The sequence below is a fragment of the Dreissena polymorpha genome, chromosome 15 (assembly GCF_020536995.1).
Source record: "Dreissena polymorpha isolate Duluth1 chromosome 15, UMN_Dpol_1.0, whole genome shotgun sequence".
Taxonomy (NCBI): Eukaryota; Metazoa; Mollusca; class Bivalvia; order Myida; family Dreissenidae; genus Dreissena; species Dreissena polymorpha.
In genome coordinates this window covers 41231830-41253193 of record NC_068369.1, presented here as the reverse complement: position 1 = coordinate 41253193, position 21364 = coordinate 41231830, and the positions used below count along the sequence as shown (strand labels likewise).

The window sequence follows — 21364 nt, the reverse complement described above, 5'->3', positions numbered from 1 at the left end:
TGTGTTTCAATTGCGTAATTTAAAAGCTATATGCAGGCATTTGACACAGAAGTCAGCGGAGGTGTTAGTGCATGGTCTTGTACACTCCCATATTGACTTTTGCAATGGTTTATTCACCGATCTACCAGCTTACCAAATTCAAAAGCTTCAACGGACTCAAAATCATGCCGCAAGAGTGGTCCTGACTGCGTCATTTGATCAACCAAGTACTGAACTCTTGAAACAACTCCACTGGTTACCAGTAAAAGCTAGAATCATGTACAAAGTCCTGGTTATGGTCTTTCGTGTTGTCCATGGTTATGCTCCTGGTTACTTGCAAGAAATGTTTGTCCCAGCAAGCAGGTATAGACTTCGATCACAAAGGGACTGTAATCTTGTTATTCCCAGGAGGCTTACTAAGATGGCGGATAGATCTTTGTTGGCCCGAAGTGGTGGAACAATCTACCAAGCCACTTAAAAATCATTGAGGGCTGTTTTAGATCAAGACTTAAAACTCATTTGTTCAATCTTTTTCACGGATAACCAATGTGCAATGTTTGTGAAGCGCAATAGAATATTTTTATAATAATTTTTGCGCTATATAAGTGACATGTATTTGTATTTATTTGTATTTGTTTGTAATTAAGTCATGCATAGATTCCTAGTATGTCACGCTTTACTTTGCTATTGATTCCTACTTCAAAATGTTTGGTAAGAATAGCCATAATATATATAAATGAATTTCAGGTAGAAGATAAAACACCGTTATCAGAGTACCCAATTTATTGAAAGTCTCTGTTATCCGAAGTGTCCTTTATCTGGAATCAAAGTGTCTGCAACTTCATGAATACCACCTATTAAAACATGCGTTATCTTTGTTTATATTTCATTGAATACTATCAAAATTTCAGTATTTGAAGCACAGTGATTACTCTACATGCTGGAATATCAAACAATTTCTTGCAATATTTCTAAGTAGTTTTTGTTGTTGAAATGTTTAATGTTCATCCAGTTCATGCTGTTTTCCAACCGAATTTTCTATTTTGGGGCAAAAATCTACCCTTCTTCCATGAATTATTTTCTTCCCAATAGAAAATTAAACACCATTTATCAACTCAACCATGTGTCTTGTCTAAAAAACTTATCTTAATGATATAACTTAAAAAAAAATGAGGAACTTGCCTCTTGCGCTTGGCTTCTGTTTTTCTCTGTTATCGAAGTGCCATCGGTTATCAAAGTATCTGCATTACCAGCGTGATACTGGCAGCTCTGTTATTACCAGTGTGATACTGGTAGCTCCGTTATTACCAAGAGTTATATGTCCTACCTGCACAACTCCCTTCTTCATTTTCAGTTTGCATCCCACACTCTCTAGAAAGTCCACCTTAAATGGGTCGCCCGTCATGGGTGGAGCATGAATAGGGTGATCTGTGAATAAGAAACGCAGGATTGCACTTTTTCACTTTCTGTTTACCTGTTTATATTAAAACAAGTGTTTTGTTTTTATTGTTTCTACTACCGTTTCCTTTATTGTTCAGTTCATAATCAAAGATCAATTAAACTCGTTAAGTAAGAAAAAAATTATTTTAGTGTACAAGCAAACTATTGATGTGTTAAAGTATTGCCTGTACAAGAAAAATATCTTAATATGTATTTATTTATTTAACCTTGCCTTAAGAAAATTATCAAAAAGGAACACATTTAATTGTTGAAATTATTGCCAATAACTATTGTGTATTTGTATTAATGGTGACCAATAAACAAGGCTAAAATGCTTTTGAGGCAAAATGTATTACAATATGCATTCTAGCCAAACATATCTAGTAAAAAAACAACATCTTTTACATAATACACATTAACAAACAAGAATCAATTGTAACACTTTGCAATCCGCCGCATAATTCAAATAGGCACAAACCTTGTATTTTATATGTGTCTCAAGCACACTCCAATAATTTAAATGATTAAACAACAATGAGATGAAAGAAAACGCATTCCAACAACCCTTTAACAATTCCAGAAAGTATATTGGGTTCAAGCAAAATTCCAACTGGACAAAACTAAAACAGGACAAAGGTCCATTGGAAAATGAAAAAAAAATGCAGGGATGGAGAATAATAATAAATCAATTCAAACCATGCCAGAAAACAATAATTTAACCATTTCTAAGAGTGATAAAATAAATAACTATATAATTTCTACCAAAGATAGAATTCACTTCATGTTTTTCTAACAGCTATAATTGATAATTCATTTCTTCAAGTAATAGTACCCGTAACAATGAATATATAAGCTTTCTGCATCAAAATGTTCAGTCCTTTTTCTAAATCTGTTGACCCTCAATCAGATTGTTAATTCACATTTAAAAACTACTCCTTGGTCTAGCATATAAAAGGGAGACCACATCAGTTGTTCATATTGTACAGCATTGTACAAGTTACTTTTCTTAATAGTCTCGTTAACGGTGCTGCAAATGCTGTTGAGGATGATTAGTTTGGTTATTTAGAAAAAAAAACACACTATAATTTGCATGATAGTTTTAACCCTTTTAGTGCGCAAACCGAATTTTGAAGGCCTTTGCAAACAGTTTGGATCCAGATGAGACGCCACAGAACGTGGCGTCTCATCAGGATCCAAACTGTTTGCTATTCTGATAGTTTTCTTTGAAAAAAATAGAAGAAAATGGTAATTTTAGAAATTCTGCAGACAACATTTTAGCAGACCACAAATTTCCCAGCATGCAAAGGGTTAAGCACATTTGCTTCTAATACAATTTCCAAACAAAATCCACAATGATCTGCATGATAGATTAAAGTAAAATTTAATTCCGAGAAAACCTTCAATAAATTCTAATATCAGGAAATAATAAAAGGTGAAGCATCCCGCAAATATTATTCATCAAATAATTTCCTGATCATAATAAGCATTATTGTCTGGGTACATTGGTGAAGCATATTGCACTAATATCATGGGGAAACTGTCAAGGTATCATATAGTTCAACATTCAACTTTCTAAAATGTGTGCGTGTTTCAGTATACATGTATTTAATCTAAAAATGAATGCCTAACTTCTAATTAAAAATAAATTTCTCTATTCTTTTTAAGATATCAAAAGTTTAATAACAAGATATCAAGATTTTAATGCTAAAATTGTCAAATTAGCTTCATTCAAACACCTAATTTGTGTATAGAGGAACACATTTTATAGTATTGTAGCAAAACTTCTGGGTGAAGTTCAACAACTGGGTATATTTGCAAAAAAAACATATATATTTTAATTTACAGACAAATAATATTGGCATATTGTTATATCAAGCGGGTCCTAATGAAGGTACTAAGGTAAAAAAAATTCAAGTGCTTTTATTTCTATAAATATTAACTAACATGTATTTATTCTATTGAATTTAAGAACCAGGTGCCCAGAACATGAAGTGGACAAATTAAAATGAAATGTAAATTTTGTACCATTAAATGTGTCTTTTATAAGACAAGTGGTTTCATTATAAACCCATAAAATGAATAGCATATCTAATAACTAATTTTCTTTGTTAAGAACCTCAGACATTTCAATTTTTAACAATTTTAACATATCAACAAACCTGAATTAAATATTTCTAAATGTTTTACAACACTAGTTGATAGTCATCAAACAAATAAAATATAATTCGAAATATAATATAAGCATATTTCTTAGTACAATAAAACAAATCAAAACTGAAAGACACAATGCTGCAAGTGTGGCTATGAATTATATCCACTGACTCCACACCTGCAATTTATTAAGGCTCACGTGTGTTAAACGGAAATACAGGTAAAAGCACCTGTTTCAGAAATTGCTAGTTAATTTATTGTTTTGCTTCATTAATTTATTGGTGCCATAAGCTCTTATAGAAATATTTATATACACATGAGCGATGTTTTTAGAAAAAGAGACAGATTTTTCTTGGATGATGTTTTTGTATTCAAACTTTATCTGAAAAAGACTTTTTCCACTTAATACAAATGAAAACGCATTACTTTAAACCTTTTAAACTAAAAAAAATTAAGGTTACAATCATTAATTTATGATCGTAAGTGTCAATACAATTTATTTCTCCCTTACTTCACCATTAATTAAGAAATGAACAATTCAACTTGCCCTTAAAATGTAAAGCCCCAGTGCATTGAAACCAATAGAATTCATTTAACAAGTTTATCACTTCTTTTAAAAGTAAACTGATGTTTATTTTGAAAAAAAATGTGTTTCCATGAAATGCATTTCATTCTGCTTATGTTCAAAAGCAATTTTTGTGATTGACTTTATGCTGTTGAGGATAAGACATTAAATACTTATATTTTTACTGATTTGAAATTTGTTTGTTTTCACACTTAGGTAATTAAGTTGTGTGTCTGAAATGATTTCTGCAGAGTTAAATGGACATCAACATTCCACTTTCCTTTTTTAAATGAAATATACTTCTCAATGTTTAAGCATATTTAAACATTCTTGTGCATGAATGATGTTACAAAATAAATGAAATATCTTTTTAACATTGTTATATCTCTCAAAAAAGGAGTGTAACATTGATAATGGACCTCTAAAATATGCGCACATATTGCATAATCAGCATGAACTTGAATTTACCCTTTTAAAGGATAAAGGAAGCATAATTATTCCTTTGGGGGTTTGTGGACTCATGGTAATGGTATCCTGACGTTACCCTTGTCTCTGTCTCTGTTTTGTCTCTGGTTTGTCTTGCCGATCTTTCAACTCTATGGTTACTGTGCATGATTTTTTTTTGTTTTTTTTTGTTGTTGTTGTTGTTTTACGTAGTACTTATTGTTTTAGTTTTAGATGTTAATGTTTCATTAATTGTCTTATAGATATACACATTGGGTAGTTTCATAGTGTCTTGTTGATCTTTCTAATCTAGGGTTACTGTGCATGTTTTTATGTAGTACTTATAGTTTAATAGAGTAGTTTTATAGTATAATTGAGTACCGTATTTTACCATGTATAGCGCGCTCCCATGTATAACGCGCATGCGATTTTTTAAAGCCAAAATGGAGAAAAAAAAGAATTCAAGATCAAAAACCTGAAAATTGGGCCGAAAATGGCCGCCATTCTTATATTGCGCAATCATTTAATCTGAGTTTTTCGGGTGCTTAATGTTTTGTTTTAAAGTAGGGAGCGTTTATACGATCAGGAGCATGGGTTGCAAAGCACTATATTTTCGACAATTTTTAAGATTATTCTCTCGAGAACACCGTATATGTCCTTATTGTCGCGCACTGCGCGTGTTTTTTCAAGACCCCTGCGCGTTAAATTCGAACCACTATTACCTATTCCTCACATTTGAACAGCGTAATATTTTCATTACCTGCCGCTCACAACATCGTATGACATAGTCTTCTGCAGACCCGCAACATCGCAATGTCCAATTTTACGCAAATCGTCCGTGGATCCCATTTTATTTTTCATCGACTTAAATATTTCCCCATTAAGAGATGCTCCCGATTTAATCCAGTTTGACCCGGTATTTCGCGCCGTCACTGCGTCTAGTTGATCGGTATTTTTAGTGAGTCAAACAATACACCCGAACGCTCAATTCCATACAGTTGGTGTTATCGGCGTAAAGCCATTAGCCAAATATCATTTGTTTGTCTCTATTGAAAGAAACTAAAATGAGTCTATATCTCTATTGTTGGTTTGTAACCTACGTAGTATACTCGCACTGTAGCATATTAATGCAGAGATCGGAAAATCATTGATAAATGTATTCGTCGTTTCAATGCTTAGGGCCGAGAAATTTCGGCAAATCGGAACTCAACTAACGTATAACACTTGCTCAACTAACCGTTTAACTCCACCTCCGTTCTCTGCAAAAGGTTCGAAGGCGGAGCTTTGCACGTGCTATTATTTAATTGGACGATTGCCATTGAGGAACAAACACACGATTAGTTCGGCATGTTGATTGCTAGACAAAGGAAGCCGATTTTGTCGGCGAGAAACTTGTCGCTTTATTGCTTCAGACAGGAAGCGGCTTTCCTTTGATGACGTCAAACTGTCAATTCACATAGAGTGCAAATTTTCGGAATTGCTAACAGTAAAATTTGGATTAAATTATCAAAATAAAGCAAAAGCGAAGTTGAGAAATATGATTGAAATAATTAGCGTCAGTTCAAATAAGACGTTTTGCGTTGTAAATCAACGAGTTTTCATGACAACAAAATCTTAAACAAACAATACCGCGACGACGCGGGGATTGATATACCTCGATTTTTTTTAATGAACAATCAATGAAGAAGTGTGAAAACACCAACAATGACATTTTTTCATCTTTTAATTTTTGTCAAAACTGTTACTACCCCGTTCATGCCTACCCTTTCCCGCTTTTTGTTGTTTCGACAACGGCCCCTTCAGTCTATAACATTATAGGGTGTAGTTTTCTACAATAAAAAAAATGGCGGCAATTGTGAAGATTTACGATTACGAAATGGATTTTTTGCAATTTAGCAACCAGGAAAGCGTTGTGTCAATGTATTACGCGCACTGAATTTTTATTTTGAAATTTGAAGGTAAAAAACTGCGCGCTATGCATGGTAAAATACGGTAGTTTTAATTGATTTCCTCTGAAACAGTGTTGCAAAATGTATCCGTATCTGCGATACTTCAAATGTTCTTATGTAAAGCGCCTTTGAACGTGCACTCTTGCATGAAAAGGGCGCTATATAAATCCGGTATAATAATAATAATAATAATAATAATACACGAGCAAATAAAAGAAAATCCTGCCTGACTCAAAATTGTCCAAATAATATGCAGAGTCATGTTTGTTAATACCCATGTAAATGGAAAATTCCACAATTATAAATCATGAACAAAGTAAAAGTTCAATGAAATTTTGTTAATTTCCAAGCACAGCAAACTGTAATTCCCTCTTGGAAAACAGGGATTAATGCATGCGCATAAAGTGTCATTCCAGATAAGCATGTGCAGTCCACACAGGCTAATCAGGGACAACATTTTCCGCTTGTATGGTATTTAACACTCAATAAGAGTCTCTTCTCAGCAAAAATCCATCTTAGAAAAGAAACGTCCCTGATAAGCGTGTACAGACTGCACAAACTTATCTGGACCAACACACTAGGTACATGCATTAAGCCCCATTTTCCCTGAGCGCGACACATTTTTTATTCCGATACAGCAATTTGTTTCACTCAGTCAGTGCAATCTCAACAAATCACTATTGTATGCACAACTCCGACTAGGGCAACCAAGTTCATTAGATGTCTTAATTAATGTCTTCATTTAACAAATTTCAATATAAACCAAGTCTGTAGCGTGAACCAATAAATCTACATAACATTTGTACTTTTACGAAAACAAAGGACAGATATTTGATAGAGGATCTTTTTTTGTCTGGAAATATGACATATTTTTTCAGTAAAATGAGACAATAAACATTTTTATGAGCGCTTGCATGAGTGAAAATTTGTAAATTTTCTCAATATTATTTTTATTAAATGCTTTTGATTATTCTTTCATATGAATAACTTTAACCCTTTCCCACTCAGAGGCAAAGTGAAAATGGCTATGATTGTGCAAACAGCATAAAACCAGAACAGCCTGCGAGTAACTTGCAGTCTGTTCAGGTTTTATGCTGTTTGCTGCTCATCAGTATCTTCGGGTTGGAAATGAACCCTTAACAATTTGAATATAGCAAGAAAAGTCTTTAATTAAATTAAACTTTCTGAGTGACTACAAATGCGTGAAAATATGTATCTAAGTGGTAAAGGGTTAAACAAAATTTATGTCAGTACTTTTTTTCTTTGAGTAATTGGATTAAATAATCAAGATAATGGATTTGGATGAATATTTTCAGTGGATTTAAAACATAACTTGTTGGGCGTGCAACTGGCTCTACATAGAATAACAACTATGACCATCAAGGCTGGAGTCATCCTTACCAGAGCAGAAAGGTTTTAATTCATCTTAACAAAATCAAAAGCCCTTAAAGTCACAGTTACACAACATCGAAATGCAGATGTGTTTTCCCAAACAATATTAAAATTAAAATCTATTCTCCTTAAAATGCACAATTGCCGAAGATGTACTTTGGAAGAGAGTAATACATGTAGGTATCACTTATTTTCTTTTTATTTTGAAATCACTGATTTGGAAAGATGGACTAGAAAACACAAGTTTTATTGAACGCTGAGCACAGAATCTAAAACATTCTTGATTTTTAAATCATGATTGTACCAAGTTGACCAGCTCCTATGTCCAGTGTGTTTAATCAAAATTCTCCAGATATTGTATCATAGTCACCTTGGCTGCAGACCACTCAGGAAACCACAAAGAACTTATATACTGCTATTTACCTTTACTTCTAATTGATGAATATGAAGAACATTGACGTGAACAGATAAATGTTTAATTTTGATAAATGCAATCAAAAGACCAACATTTAAGCCTAAATCTGACTCCAATACTTTAAAAGAATTTTTAATTTGTATAAGGGTTTTCAACATATGTTAAAATATTAACTTGGTCACCCTTAGTCACATTCCTTTCGAACCAATGCATGTACCTCTTTGACGTTTCAGGTATTCTGTAAAGTAAACATGGTAGCATCTGAATGGTCAAGGCCAACTAAAAGTAAAACTGGCAATAATACTGTGTTTATGGTGAAACAGCAACACCAAAAATAACATAATTAATTTATGACAAGGAAAAGATGTAAGTGACATTCTAAAGCAAAACAACTATTACCTCTAATACCTGCAAATTAAATAAAATGAAACAAAAAATAAAGACCAATTGCCATTTTATTCAACAAGACCAGCTAACAAAGCAATAGATATTTGACAGATAGCTAGCTGTATTGAAATGATTCCTTGCATTTTTGTTCCATTTCTAGTTCCCTCAGATTTTGGGAATTATTAAGTTCACTGATCTAGTGTTTAGACTTGCATTTAGTTCCATAAAAGCGTTATACGCACATACCGTTAGAGATACTCAAAACATTCCTCATTTTACATTATGTAATACAATGCTCCTTTGTGAGAATGTCTGCCTGATCAAGCAACTCATTTCAAAAGTAGTACTATAGAGCTGAAAAACAAACTGCACGGCACTCTGGGAAAGCTGAGCTTAATGCACATGCCGTAAGTGTCGTCCCTGATTAACCTGGGCAATCAGCACACGATATCCAGGGACAACTCTTTCTATTTTGTATGGGATTTTTGTTAAAAGGAAGTGTCATCTCAACCAAAAACCTGGACGGAAAGTGTTGTCCCTAATTGGCCGGTGCATTAAGCCTGGTTTTTTCAGAGTGTGCCTCCATTATATAAAACTCATGTATCTTCTGGTTTCTAATCAAGAATTGAATAGACAGTATTTCAAATTTTTTGTTTTCAGCATAAAGATGCTCAATGATAAGAGTGGTTAAAAAAAAAGGTAACACCTATAACCTTAAATCAACCTTATACTAATTATGATACAATCATTGTGTTGAAAGATAAAGGTTATAAAACAACAATCAGTTTGATGAAATTGCTGTTATACAAATAAATTATTGCCCAGATCTAAAACAAATCTTTTGCTATTCTGACAAAACAATCGTAAATCGTGACACAGCAATAGACAACTTCAAAATAAGCTTGAGATATTATTTTTAAATAATTAATCTCAGTAACTATTTCATTATATCATGAAAATAAATATGGGCTGTCCGTTGTAGTGGCAGCCATTGTGTGAATACGATTTTTGTCACTGTGACCTTGACCTTTGACCTAGTGACCTGAAAATCAATAGGGGTCATCTGGGGTTCACGATCAATGTACCTATGAAGTGTCATGATCCTAGGCAAAAGCGTTCTTGAGTTATCATCCGAAAATCATTTTACTATTTCGGGTTACCGTGACCTTGACCTTTGACCTTGTGACCTCAAAATCAATAGGGGTAATCTGCAAGTCATGATCAATCTACATATGAAGTTTCATGATCCTAGGCGCATGCGTTCTTGAGTTATCATTCAAAAACCATTTTACTATTTCTGGTCACCGTGACCTTGACCTTTGACCTAGTGACCTCAAAATCAATAGGGGTCATCTGCAAGTCATGATCAATCTACCCATGAAGTTTCATGATCCTAGGCGTATGCGTTCTTGAGTTATTCAAAAACCATTTTACTATTTCGGGTCACCGTGACCTTGACCTTTGACCTAGTGACCTAAAAATCAATAGGGGTCATCTGCAAGTCATGATCAATGTACCTATGAAGTGTCATGATCCTAGGCAAAAGCGTTCTTGAGTTATCATCCGAAAATCATTTTACTATTTCGGGTTACCGTGACCTTGACCTTTGACCTTGTGACCTCAAAATCAATAGGGGTAATCTGCAAGTCATGATCAATCTACATATGAAGTTTCATGATCCTAGGCTCAAGCGTTCTTGAGTTATCGTCTGACAACCACCTGGTGGACGGACCGACAGACCGACCGACATGAGCAAAGCAATATACCCCCTCTTCTTCGAAGGGGGGGGCATAATAAATTGATTATAGTAGTTTTCTTAAGAAATGTGTTTTCCAGGAAAGGTCATTTCCAAACAAAGAGACGCTTGTCACGGAAATAAACTGAGCATATAAACACTTTTTCCAAAAGGACAGAGAACTGATGTTTGAATATAAAACAAGGTTGGTACAGAAACATGGTTAAGGAAAAGACTCCATTTTTGATAAACAAATATGCACCTGGTTGGTGCTAGATAAAGGACAGAGGATTTGAAATATATCTGAATTAAGTGAAGGTCAAGGTCAAAGTTAGGTCAGATGATATAGGTGGGTTGGGAGTGGTAATAAGTTTGAAAGTAATCAAGTATTGCATCAAGCAGTGTTCCTGCTATACATATGAAACAGTACCATTTAGTAATCAAGATATAGGTCATTTAAGTTAAATTAAAGTCTAAATTAGGTCTCTACAAAGTGAGGATTGGTTAACAACAGTGGATAGGGAATGGACATCAGTGAACTTGGGGCTAGACTAAATAGCAATTAAGTGTAATAAGAAACATGTTAATAATTAATAATAAGACCAAATTAGGTGAAGGTTTAAATGAAGTGTGTTGATGTGGCTGAATACAGACCAGCTAGAAGCGGTTTTGCAAAAGGACTTAATAGTTAAATTCACTTCACCAAGAAATATCTGATTTTGATTATGTGATTGAGTCCAGGTTAGCTAAGTAAGGTAAAAGAGAGATTTGGAATGGAAAAGAAAATGGGGATAACCCACTTTAATACACTGTAACTCCAATATAGCGCGGTCAATGGGGTTCAAGCCGCGAAACAGCGTTATAACGGATCCGCGTTATAGGTTTTGAGCTCATTTACTGCAGGGCGCTATAAACAAAACAGGTATAGAATAGCCTATAATATAGGTCATGTATATATATTGCCATGCTGTGTTGAGGCAAATACATGCATATAAACCGAATTGTATCGATAACAGTATACATACCGCTTTTCTTATGTGCACATTTATCCGATAATCCAATAAAATTGCAACATCACTTAAAAATAATAATCTTGAACATTAATGACGATATATGTTTAAGAAATTCGCAAACACAACCGTACGCATATATGCCATTTTCAGAAGTGTTAAGAGTACAGTGCATTATGGGGCAGAGCTTTCATTGGACGAGCAACTTTAAATTTAGATTTAATGCAATGCGATTCATGTACAACAAATTGTTTTATTGCGTCATACGCATGCAAAAACGTGTTTCCCGGGGACTTTCTGATACCGCGCGAAAATGAAAGTGAAACTCTGTTAACAATTGCCGGTACACTGTCACTGCGTTCGCATGTAAATAAATCGTCTGCATTATTTAATTTCTTATACACGAACTGAAAGAGATTAAATGACATAATACTAGAATGATGATAAAATGACAGAAAAAGTTGTTTTATACCATATCAAAGAAAGAATGTTTCAATCGTTTTGAATTACTTGAATTGTATAACTATCCCACTTGCACTTAACTTATGGAAATTATCGCACTGAACCGCTCTGATGAGGTATACATGTAATAAACACTGACACGCGAGTTTTTCACACCTTTATTGACATTACCCAACAGATTAACATCAATTAGCTGTCGGTGTTGTTTAACCTCGAGGCGATTATAATCGGTTCAACGGACGGTTGAATAAAGCAATCAACATAACTGTGATTGCCGCCATCTTTGAATTGTCTGAAAATAAATGAAGTTGCATTATACGGATTTGAATCAGAAATAAAATGGAAGGTTGGAGAAAAAATGGGATCCAAGCACCCTCCGCGTTATATTGGATACAGCGTTATAACGGAGCGCTTTATATTGGAGTTACAGTGTAATAAGATTTGGGGGGTAAGGGGCAGGGGTATTTAATTAGCAATATTCTGTAAAAACTTAAAATCCAAATATGCAAACACACCTTCTAAAATCTTCTTATCAGTGCAGATGCCCTCACTGAGTGCCTGGAACTCCTCCTTGTCCTCAAGGCACTGCAGGAAGCGGGTGGTGATGGTCGGGAACGACTGCTGGGCCATTGCCATATACTTCTCACGGATCATCAACGCCTGCACAAGGCTCACAGAGGCCAGCTCTAGGTCCTTCTGAGGAACCTAAATGAGTCGCGTTCTGAGAAAACTGGGCATAATGCATGTTCGTAAAGTGTCGTCCCAGATTAGCCTGTGCAGTCCGCACAGGCTAATCAGGGACGACACTTTCCACTTTTATGACATTTTTCGTTTAAATGAAGTCTCTTCTTAGCCAAAAGCGGGTGTTGAGAATAGGGACTAAAGCCACGGTCTATGCATTCTTAATAAAAACTGCTTGTATTTTGTTTGATTGTTTTATATTAACATCAATGGTGAATAGCACTATTTTACAAATATGTTTTCGTATTAATATCATGTATTGTATAACTTTGAAATTAGATTACATGGTGCAAACAAATTTGTTACAACTTACACACTGACTGACACACAGACACAAACCCACAGCAAAATTAAGCAAAAACTTTATACTCTATTAATTTGAATGTTGTTGTTTTAATTTGATTGACAAAATGTTCCACAGAAACAAATTATGTTTATTTAAATGAGTATTACTCAGTATTGTTGCTTTAAATGGTACATAATAAATGCAAAGTTATGAGTATTTTAAATGAATGTTATGGTACAGTTTTAAAGGCATTCCACTGTAAAAAGCTTTCAGCTGGTCACATTTATTTCAAATGTGCAATAACACTTTTGACTTAGACGCCCTTGACAAAATGTTTTCATGACAGATTTTCAGCACTGGACATTTGTTTAGGAAAAATCTGTTTGTTGTTGATGTATTGACATTAGTAACAATAGTTAAAGATTCCAATTGTCTTTCATTATAAGTTTTTACATCAAGTGGCTATTAACATCCTTTGTTATAAATAAAAATTATTATAGTTCATGTTTAGTAGTGCAAACTATAACTTGAAGAATATTACATTAAGTATGTGGGTGATGCCTTATAGTAACAGACAAGATGTATGTTTTAAGAACTTATTTTTTTAGCCTATCAGCACTTAACTTAACAGCATCAACAGTCAGTGTTTTTTTGTAAATAAAAACTTAAACTTATATATATAGTTTATACTAACATGCATTTTTTTCAAATGCCATTACATTTGGATGGGGCAATTAACACACTTCAAAGAACAATTACAAAAATGTTAATCTGACAGAATTTTTAATTCATGCTGGAAAAGAATGTACATTGTATACCTTGAGGCTTGCAGTCAAGATACTTGGGACTAACAAAAGGTGTCACACAATTAAGTCATCTTCCATTATCAGTCTTATTCAACTGTTGCGTCTCAAAGTTCACACAAATGCTGCATTTCATAAGCAATCCAGACTCTCAGGTTGGCAATAACATTTGGGCCGAGCTCTGTGAAAAAGGGGGTTTAATGCATGTGCGTAAAGTGTCATCCCAGATTAGCCTCTGCAGTCCGCACAGGCTAATCAGGGATGACACTTTCCGCTTTTATGATATTTTTCGTTTCAAGAAAGTATCTTTTTAGCAAAAATCCAGTTTAGGCGGAAAGTGTTGTCCCTGATTAGCCTGTGCGGACTGCACAGGCTAATTTTGAACGACACTTAACGCACATGCATTACACCCCTTTTTCACAGAGCATGGCCAATTTCAAGGAAAAGCCTGGTCCACTTACCCATCCTGAGCAGATTTTCTAGAAGAGTTTAAAGCATTTCCAGAGGATGTGCAACATTAATTTGTATTATCTAGGTTATAATTTGTATCTAGCAAAAACCCATAAAGTACAAATTTTTCCCAATAAAGTAATTGTTTACTTTCATAATGAGAATTGTGTTCATTACAAAGAAACAGCTGGAATTTAAAATTGACTCATTAATCAATAATAAACTCAAATAAAACAAGAGGGCCATAATGGCCCTGAATCGCTCACCTGACTAACCTTGCTACATCAACTTAAATTCTATCAGCCCATATACAATCCCAAGCCAGATTTCATTAATTAATGCATTCTGACAAAACGTGATGAAAACTGTGACCTCTTTCATCTACACACGGTTTTACTAGAATTGGCCCAGTGACCTAATTTTTGACCCTAGATGACCCATATACGATCCAAAATCAGATATTATTAAGATAAACATTCTGACCAAATTTAATAAACATCTGATGAAAACTGTGACCTCTATTGTCTACACAAGGTTTTTCTATTATTTGACCTAGTGACCTAGACTTTGACCCCAGATGACTTAATACAACCCAACCCAGATTTCATCAAGATAATCATTCTGACCAAATTTCATAAAGATTGGATGAAAACTGTGACCTCTATTGTCTACACAAGGTTTTTCTATTTTTGACCTAGTGATCTAGATGTTGACCCCAGATGACCCAAATAAAATCCCAACCCAGATTTCATTAAGATAAACATTCTGACCAAATTTCATAAAGATCTGATGAAAACTGTGGTCTCTAGAAGACTGATTTTGCAGGAATTTGCAGCACCGACACAGATGATATTTTAGTGTAAATTATTTTTTTTTTTAATTTATCAAGATATCTTCATGAAACTTGGTATGCATACTGGTCATGTACGTAATTCCGGCCTGTACGTAAAAAAATCGGCCACCTGTGTAAAATCATTTTCATGATCTTAACGCACATATTTTGTTTTTATTTAGAAAAATCAACATGAAAACCATCCCCACTATCAATATTTTGCAAATGTAAGAACATATCACGGTAAACTTTTGTGTTAAAATGTCACAAATATAGCAGGAACTATTTGGCTCATGAAAAAAGTGATGTCATCATAAATTGCAACAATTATATTCATATAAGAAACAAATATATTTGATAAAATTATTTTTATTTTATCTAATAAACTTTAATTAAAGTTTTAGCAATTAATTGTACAAAAACTTATATTCAAAACATACAAATCAGAACCTAAATATAAATTTTTAATATATGAATTACCTCCCTTTATAAGAATATTACTAGATTACATGTTTTAATAATATATATAAGCGTTTACTAATAATCAATACTGAATCAACTTTTCAAACAAAATGTGTTTACTTTTTAGCTATGTTTGAAAAAATTTATTAAACACATTAAAAAATAATATTTTTTATTGAATTAGCAGTTTCCCATTGTTTATATTTATTAAAATAGGTAGGGGGAGTAACTGGTATAATAATTTCGCATTTATTTTAAATTTCAAGTCAAAAATTTTAATAGTATAAACATTGATTAATACTCTGAAATTGTGGACATTTGTCAAAAGATATTGCTTTGTAATTTTATCTGCAGATCAAACTGAAAAGTGGCCGATTTTTTAGGTACATTTAACATACGAAAATGGATAGTTTACATGTCATCATTTTCTGTTCATTAAGTAACATTCACCGATCTAATTCTTTCTAAATTTTCATGCTAGGTGAGTTTTGAACCCAGGATTATATATGTGAAGTTAAGTTTCAACCAGTTGCCTAACACTAAAGATTTTTCTTAAATAGTCCCAAAAGTGGCCGGAATTATGTACATGACCAGTATGTTAAATGACATGCTCTTTTTAAGGTCCATTTTCTTTATCTGCAAGTGCAAACATTTTTTTCCTATAAAAACCATGATGTCATTATTCGTTTTTTTTAAGTTAATAACTGTATGTCGCATTACTTTGATGTCATTCCCAAAATGCTTTTGTCTATTTAAATTTTTACATAAAAGTTAACATATTAAACATGTCAATATCAGTAAAATCATTAAACAAGCAAACATGTGGTTTAACAGAATACATTTAATGCCAATACACACAAATAGACATAATACATTGAGTACAAAATTTAAAAATGTCCCTTAATAATTTACATACAGGATGATTATCTACAATGAAAATAATGCTTTTTCCTTTTATAACAATAAATTCACAAACAGATATATATAAACATTAATAAAACTAAAATATAATTATATACAATTATTGAATATAAAAATCCTTTCACTTTCTTCTTTCCATTTAATGTTTATTTGACCAGCATTTTTCACCCTTGTATTTTAGTGAACTGTCAATTTGCATCAGATGGATGTAAACGTCTCAACCATTCCATAAGTACTGTTACTGGAAGATTGTCTTTGTTAACAAAAGCTTTTAACTCAATAACAAGTCTGTTGGTCAGTTGTTCTGCCTTTATGGGCTGAATAGTTATTCAATACTTGCAAAGTTAAACCATTTTGTTGGCAGTAAGGGACTAGGAAGTTTCCGGAGTCCATCTTCATATCCTCCCTTCAGACCAGACCATGGAAGTTTTGTGGAATTACAATACACCTAAAACAAAATTAAGACACACATTGCAATAAAATAACATGAACAGTCTGCCATAAAAAAAATTTGCACAATTGAGAAATAATGAGAACCAAATGTCTAAAGAAGTAAAGACCTAAATATACTGTCCTCTGCACGTTTAATATTGTACATATATATTGAAACAACTTAATCATTAAAATCCTTAATACTTATATAATATGTATATTATTATTTGTTTCGTGCAAAATCAATCAGTTTACCAAAACTAATTGTACTGTTAACATAATTTGTTTAGAATTTAAATGTCCTTACAAACAGAAAATAACTAATTAGTGACAGAAAACACAGAAACATATTAGATGAATTGATTTACACCCACTGTAGTGTTTTTCTTTTGCTTAATAAGGCTTTATTCTGTGAATATTTCGTAAATTTTTCGCTAAGCGAAGGAAATTCAAAATGGCGGCTTTGCAGAAGAAGATTTTCGTAACCACTGAACTTTTAACAAAAATGCGTTGGGGTAAACGTGAACCGATTTGGTCATGAAATATATCAAATTAAAGCTAAGAGTATGTACTATTAAACGATATATCTTCTATTGATACATACCGATTAAGTTTCTGACAAATTCACGCAGACTTTGGTCCATTCTAACACAATTTACAAGCCGATTTTAACAGAAGTTGCATCATCATGAAGGGGAATTCCTCCTGTGATTGGTTAATTTCACTTAATAAATATTCATTAGGCTTTACCTCACCGCAAAACATGTGGAAAATACCCGCCGTCACCAAACCTATCCGCCATATTGCACTCTACCACGAACGTGTGAAAATACCAATAATCCGCATTGTTCAATAATTCAGCAACGATTAATAACACTTATCCTTTATGGATTTTCATGAAATAAAATCCATAATATTTTTTTTTTATTCTCTTTAATCTGATATATAAATGATAATTATACACTTAGTGAAAACAATTAATTATGCTGTTAAAGGTTTTTCTATTATTTGACCTAGTGACCTAGTTTTTGACCCCAGATGACCCAAATACAATCCCAACCCAGATTTCATCAAGATATACATTCTGACAAAATTTCATAAAGATTGGATGAAAACTGTGACCTCTTTTGTCTAAACGAGGTTTTTCTATTATTTGACCTAGTGACCTAGTTTTTGACCCCAGATGACCCTAATACATCCCAACCCAGATTTCATCAAGATAATCATTCTGACCAAATTTCATAAAGATTGGATGAAAACTGTGACCTCTATTGTCTACACAAGGTTTTTCTATTATTTGACCTAATGACCAAGTTTTTGACCCCAGATGATCCAAATACAATCCCAACCCAGATTTCATCAAGATAAACATTCTGACCAAATTTCATAAAGATTGGATGAAAACTGTGACCTCTACTGTCTACACAAACAAATTGTTGACGGACGCACGCAGACACGCACGCACACACGACGGACGCCGGACATCACACGGTCACATAAGCTCACCATGTCACTTTGTGAAAGGTGAGCTAAAAACAATAACCATGTTCCAGATTCTTATTAACAGGACTAAGACACTTAATACACATATCTTCTACCACTTCAAATTTAAACAACAGTAACACCTATTGCAAACAAGTAATGCGAAACTAATAAACAGCTTTTAAGTCACTATGGTACATTCTCAGGTGAGCGACAGATACTATCAGTTCTCTATACACATAATGCCTTAAGGCAAAAATTGCAATTTAGAATACTGTGGAATTACTTGAATTTGCAGATTCCACATTTAAAGCTGATACAAAAAAAAATAATGAGCACTATCTAAAATGTATGCTTTCCAAAAAGGACACAAACTGTACTCAATATGTCATCTTTTGAATCAAAATATGATGCATGTATAAATTGCCTAAGATTATAATCTGCTAAACTATTATACAAAAGTGAAGAACTCAATGTTCTATGTGCAAAAATATTTTTATACTGCAATCAAAACGCCCACACTTTCCATGCTGATAAAGTGAACTTGTACATGTCAGCATTACTTTCGTGCCCTCTCTATAAGAAAAAAAGATAAGATGAAACCCTAATGGTCTTAGCAAAATTAACACCATAGTGATCCCTTACACTGACCTACCCCAGATGTTTCCTCCCCGCTAATGTGAATCCTCTGAAACAGCGGGGCTTTGTTATACTCTTCTTTGACCTCCTCGATTTCATCAAATGCATCCTCACTCTGGCTAGGGAACCGGTGCAAAGATGATGGGAAACCATTTTCCCGTTCTGACCCAGTGCCACCTCGTCCTACACTAAAAATGGAACAAAAAATAAGCATACAAAGAAGACATGGGCAGTTTATTTGTTGATTGTGTATATTAATACTGCAGCAATACATTTGAATTTCATTAATAGGGAATACAGTTGTATTCAACAAAAATTTGGTCTCAGCTCACTTGTTGTAAAATAATCATTTAAAACAGCATAGTCTTGAATATTTGTTGTTTTCTTCTCTGTACCATAATTATGGGAAAAAATGCAACAATAATAGTTAAAAGAGTCATTTGTATCACCATAATATTATGGTAGAAGACAGCATGTCTTAAATAATGAACACACTTTTTTACTACGTATCAACAGTACCAATATCAAAAACTAACTAGTTCATTAAGAAGATGAACATAAACTCTATTCATGCAATTACATGAAAAAACATACAAAAGTGCAGTGGATATATAAAAGTAAAGCATGCAAGATTATGAAACTGAACAAAACAAGCAGGCCTGAAAGGCCTAAATTTGTTCACCTGAGATACAAAGGAACTGACCTGTTATGTGCAGCACAAGATATCATTAGAACAAATGTTCTGACCAAGTTTCATAAAGAGTGAACTATAAATGTAACTTTTAAAGTGCTAACCAGGTTTTACTTTAGCCATAAAGTGGCTATATTTTTCAACGGACCATTTTTTAACTCATCAAAAATAATGTTCTAACCAAGTTTCATGAAGATTGGACAATAAATGTGACTTTTAAATTGTTAAAAACTTTTTACTATAGCCATATTAGGAAAAATGAACCCGTCCCCTGGTGGCCATGTTTTTCAACCAACTGGAACCAGATATCATTGAGACAAATCTACTGACCAAATTTCATGAAGATCGTACAATAAATGTGGCCTCTAGAGTGTTAACAAGATTTTACTATAGCCATACAAGGAAAAATGCACTGCACCCTGGTGGCCATGTTTTTCAACAGACCAGAGCCATTTTCACATTAATTCAAGATATCATTAGAATAAACGTTCTGACCAAGTTCAAAGAAGATTGGACTAAAAATGTGACTTTGAGAGTGTTTACAAGGTTGTACTACAGCCATATAAGGAAAAATGCCCCGCCCTCTGGTAACCATGTTATTCAATGAACCGGAACCATTTTCAAAATCTTCCAAAATATCATTGGCACAAATCTTCTTACCAAATTTTATGAAGATTGGACAATAAATGTGACCTCTAGAGTGTTAAATGGGGCTTTTCACGTTTTGTTAAATTGACAAAATTAAAAACAAGATGTCCTCCTCATATATTTGACCTTTGGCCTTGAAGGATGACCTTGACCTTTCACCACTCTAAATGTGCAGCTCCATGAGATACACATGCATGCCAAATATCAAGTTGCTATCTTCAATATTGCAAAAGTTATGGCCAATGTTAATGTTTAACACAAACAAACCAACAAACAGACAAAAAACAACAAAAAACAATATGTCCCCCCAGTATAGACTGGGGGACATATAAATTGTTTTAGATTCGCAAATATTCCTTGTAGTTAAGCTATTTGTGAGGAAACAGTTATACTGAACATATACCATGCTCTAAAATATCAATTTTATTCATATTTTAACGATTTAAAAACCTGAAAATTACAAAGAGTTTCAATGTGAATCTATTGAATAATTTGGAGAGTTTTGTTGTTGCCGTTATATTTTGTGACACTACAAGGATTGCTTATTTAAAGTATTAAATAGTCATCACTGATAGTATTAGCATGGATGGCAGAGTGGTATAAGCCACAGAATATTACTCCAGGGGTCAGAAGTTCGAGCCCTGTTGAGGGTTACTTTTTTTCCTTTCTTTAATTTTAATCTTGTTTTTTACTGGAGCATTTAAGATCCTATGCTTACATTGATCAATATATAAAAGTATTAAATGACAAACTTTAATATCTGCCAAAATCTGTGAAAAGATCCCTTTAACAATGCAAATGTTGATGCTGCACAACGGACAAAAGGAGATCACAAAAGCTCACCATCAGCACATTGTGCTCAGGTGAGATAATAACAAGAGGGCCAAAATGGCCCTAGTTCGCTCACCTGGGCCATGTTTTTTTACTGATAGGGACCATTTTCAAACTCATCTGAGATATAAAAAATTAAAAGAAATTCGTTTTACCAAGTTTCATGATGATAAGCCAAAAATGTGACTTCTAAAGTGTTCACAAGCTTTTTTTAATA

The 21364-nt window shown here is 33.4% G+C and overlaps 1 protein-coding gene across 10 annotated transcripts in view; it reads right to left on the bottom strand.

The window, feature by feature from the left end:
• The window catches only part of LOC127860348 (AMP deaminase 2-like), a 71356-nt gene that overhangs the window by 25282 nt on the left and 24710 nt on the right, over positions 1–21364 (bottom strand). For all 10 annotated transcript variants that reach the window (XM_052398365.1, XM_052398364.1, XM_052398368.1 and 7 more), the window contains 3 exons: positions 18994–19165; positions 12445–12634; positions 1307–1407 (listed from right to left, as the gene is read on the bottom strand). In XM_052398365.1, coding sequence (XP_052254325.1) covers positions 1307–1407; positions 12445–12634; positions 18994–19165 — 463 coding nt within the window. The remainder of the gene's footprint in view (positions 1–1306; positions 1408–12444; positions 12635–18993; positions 19166–21364) is intronic.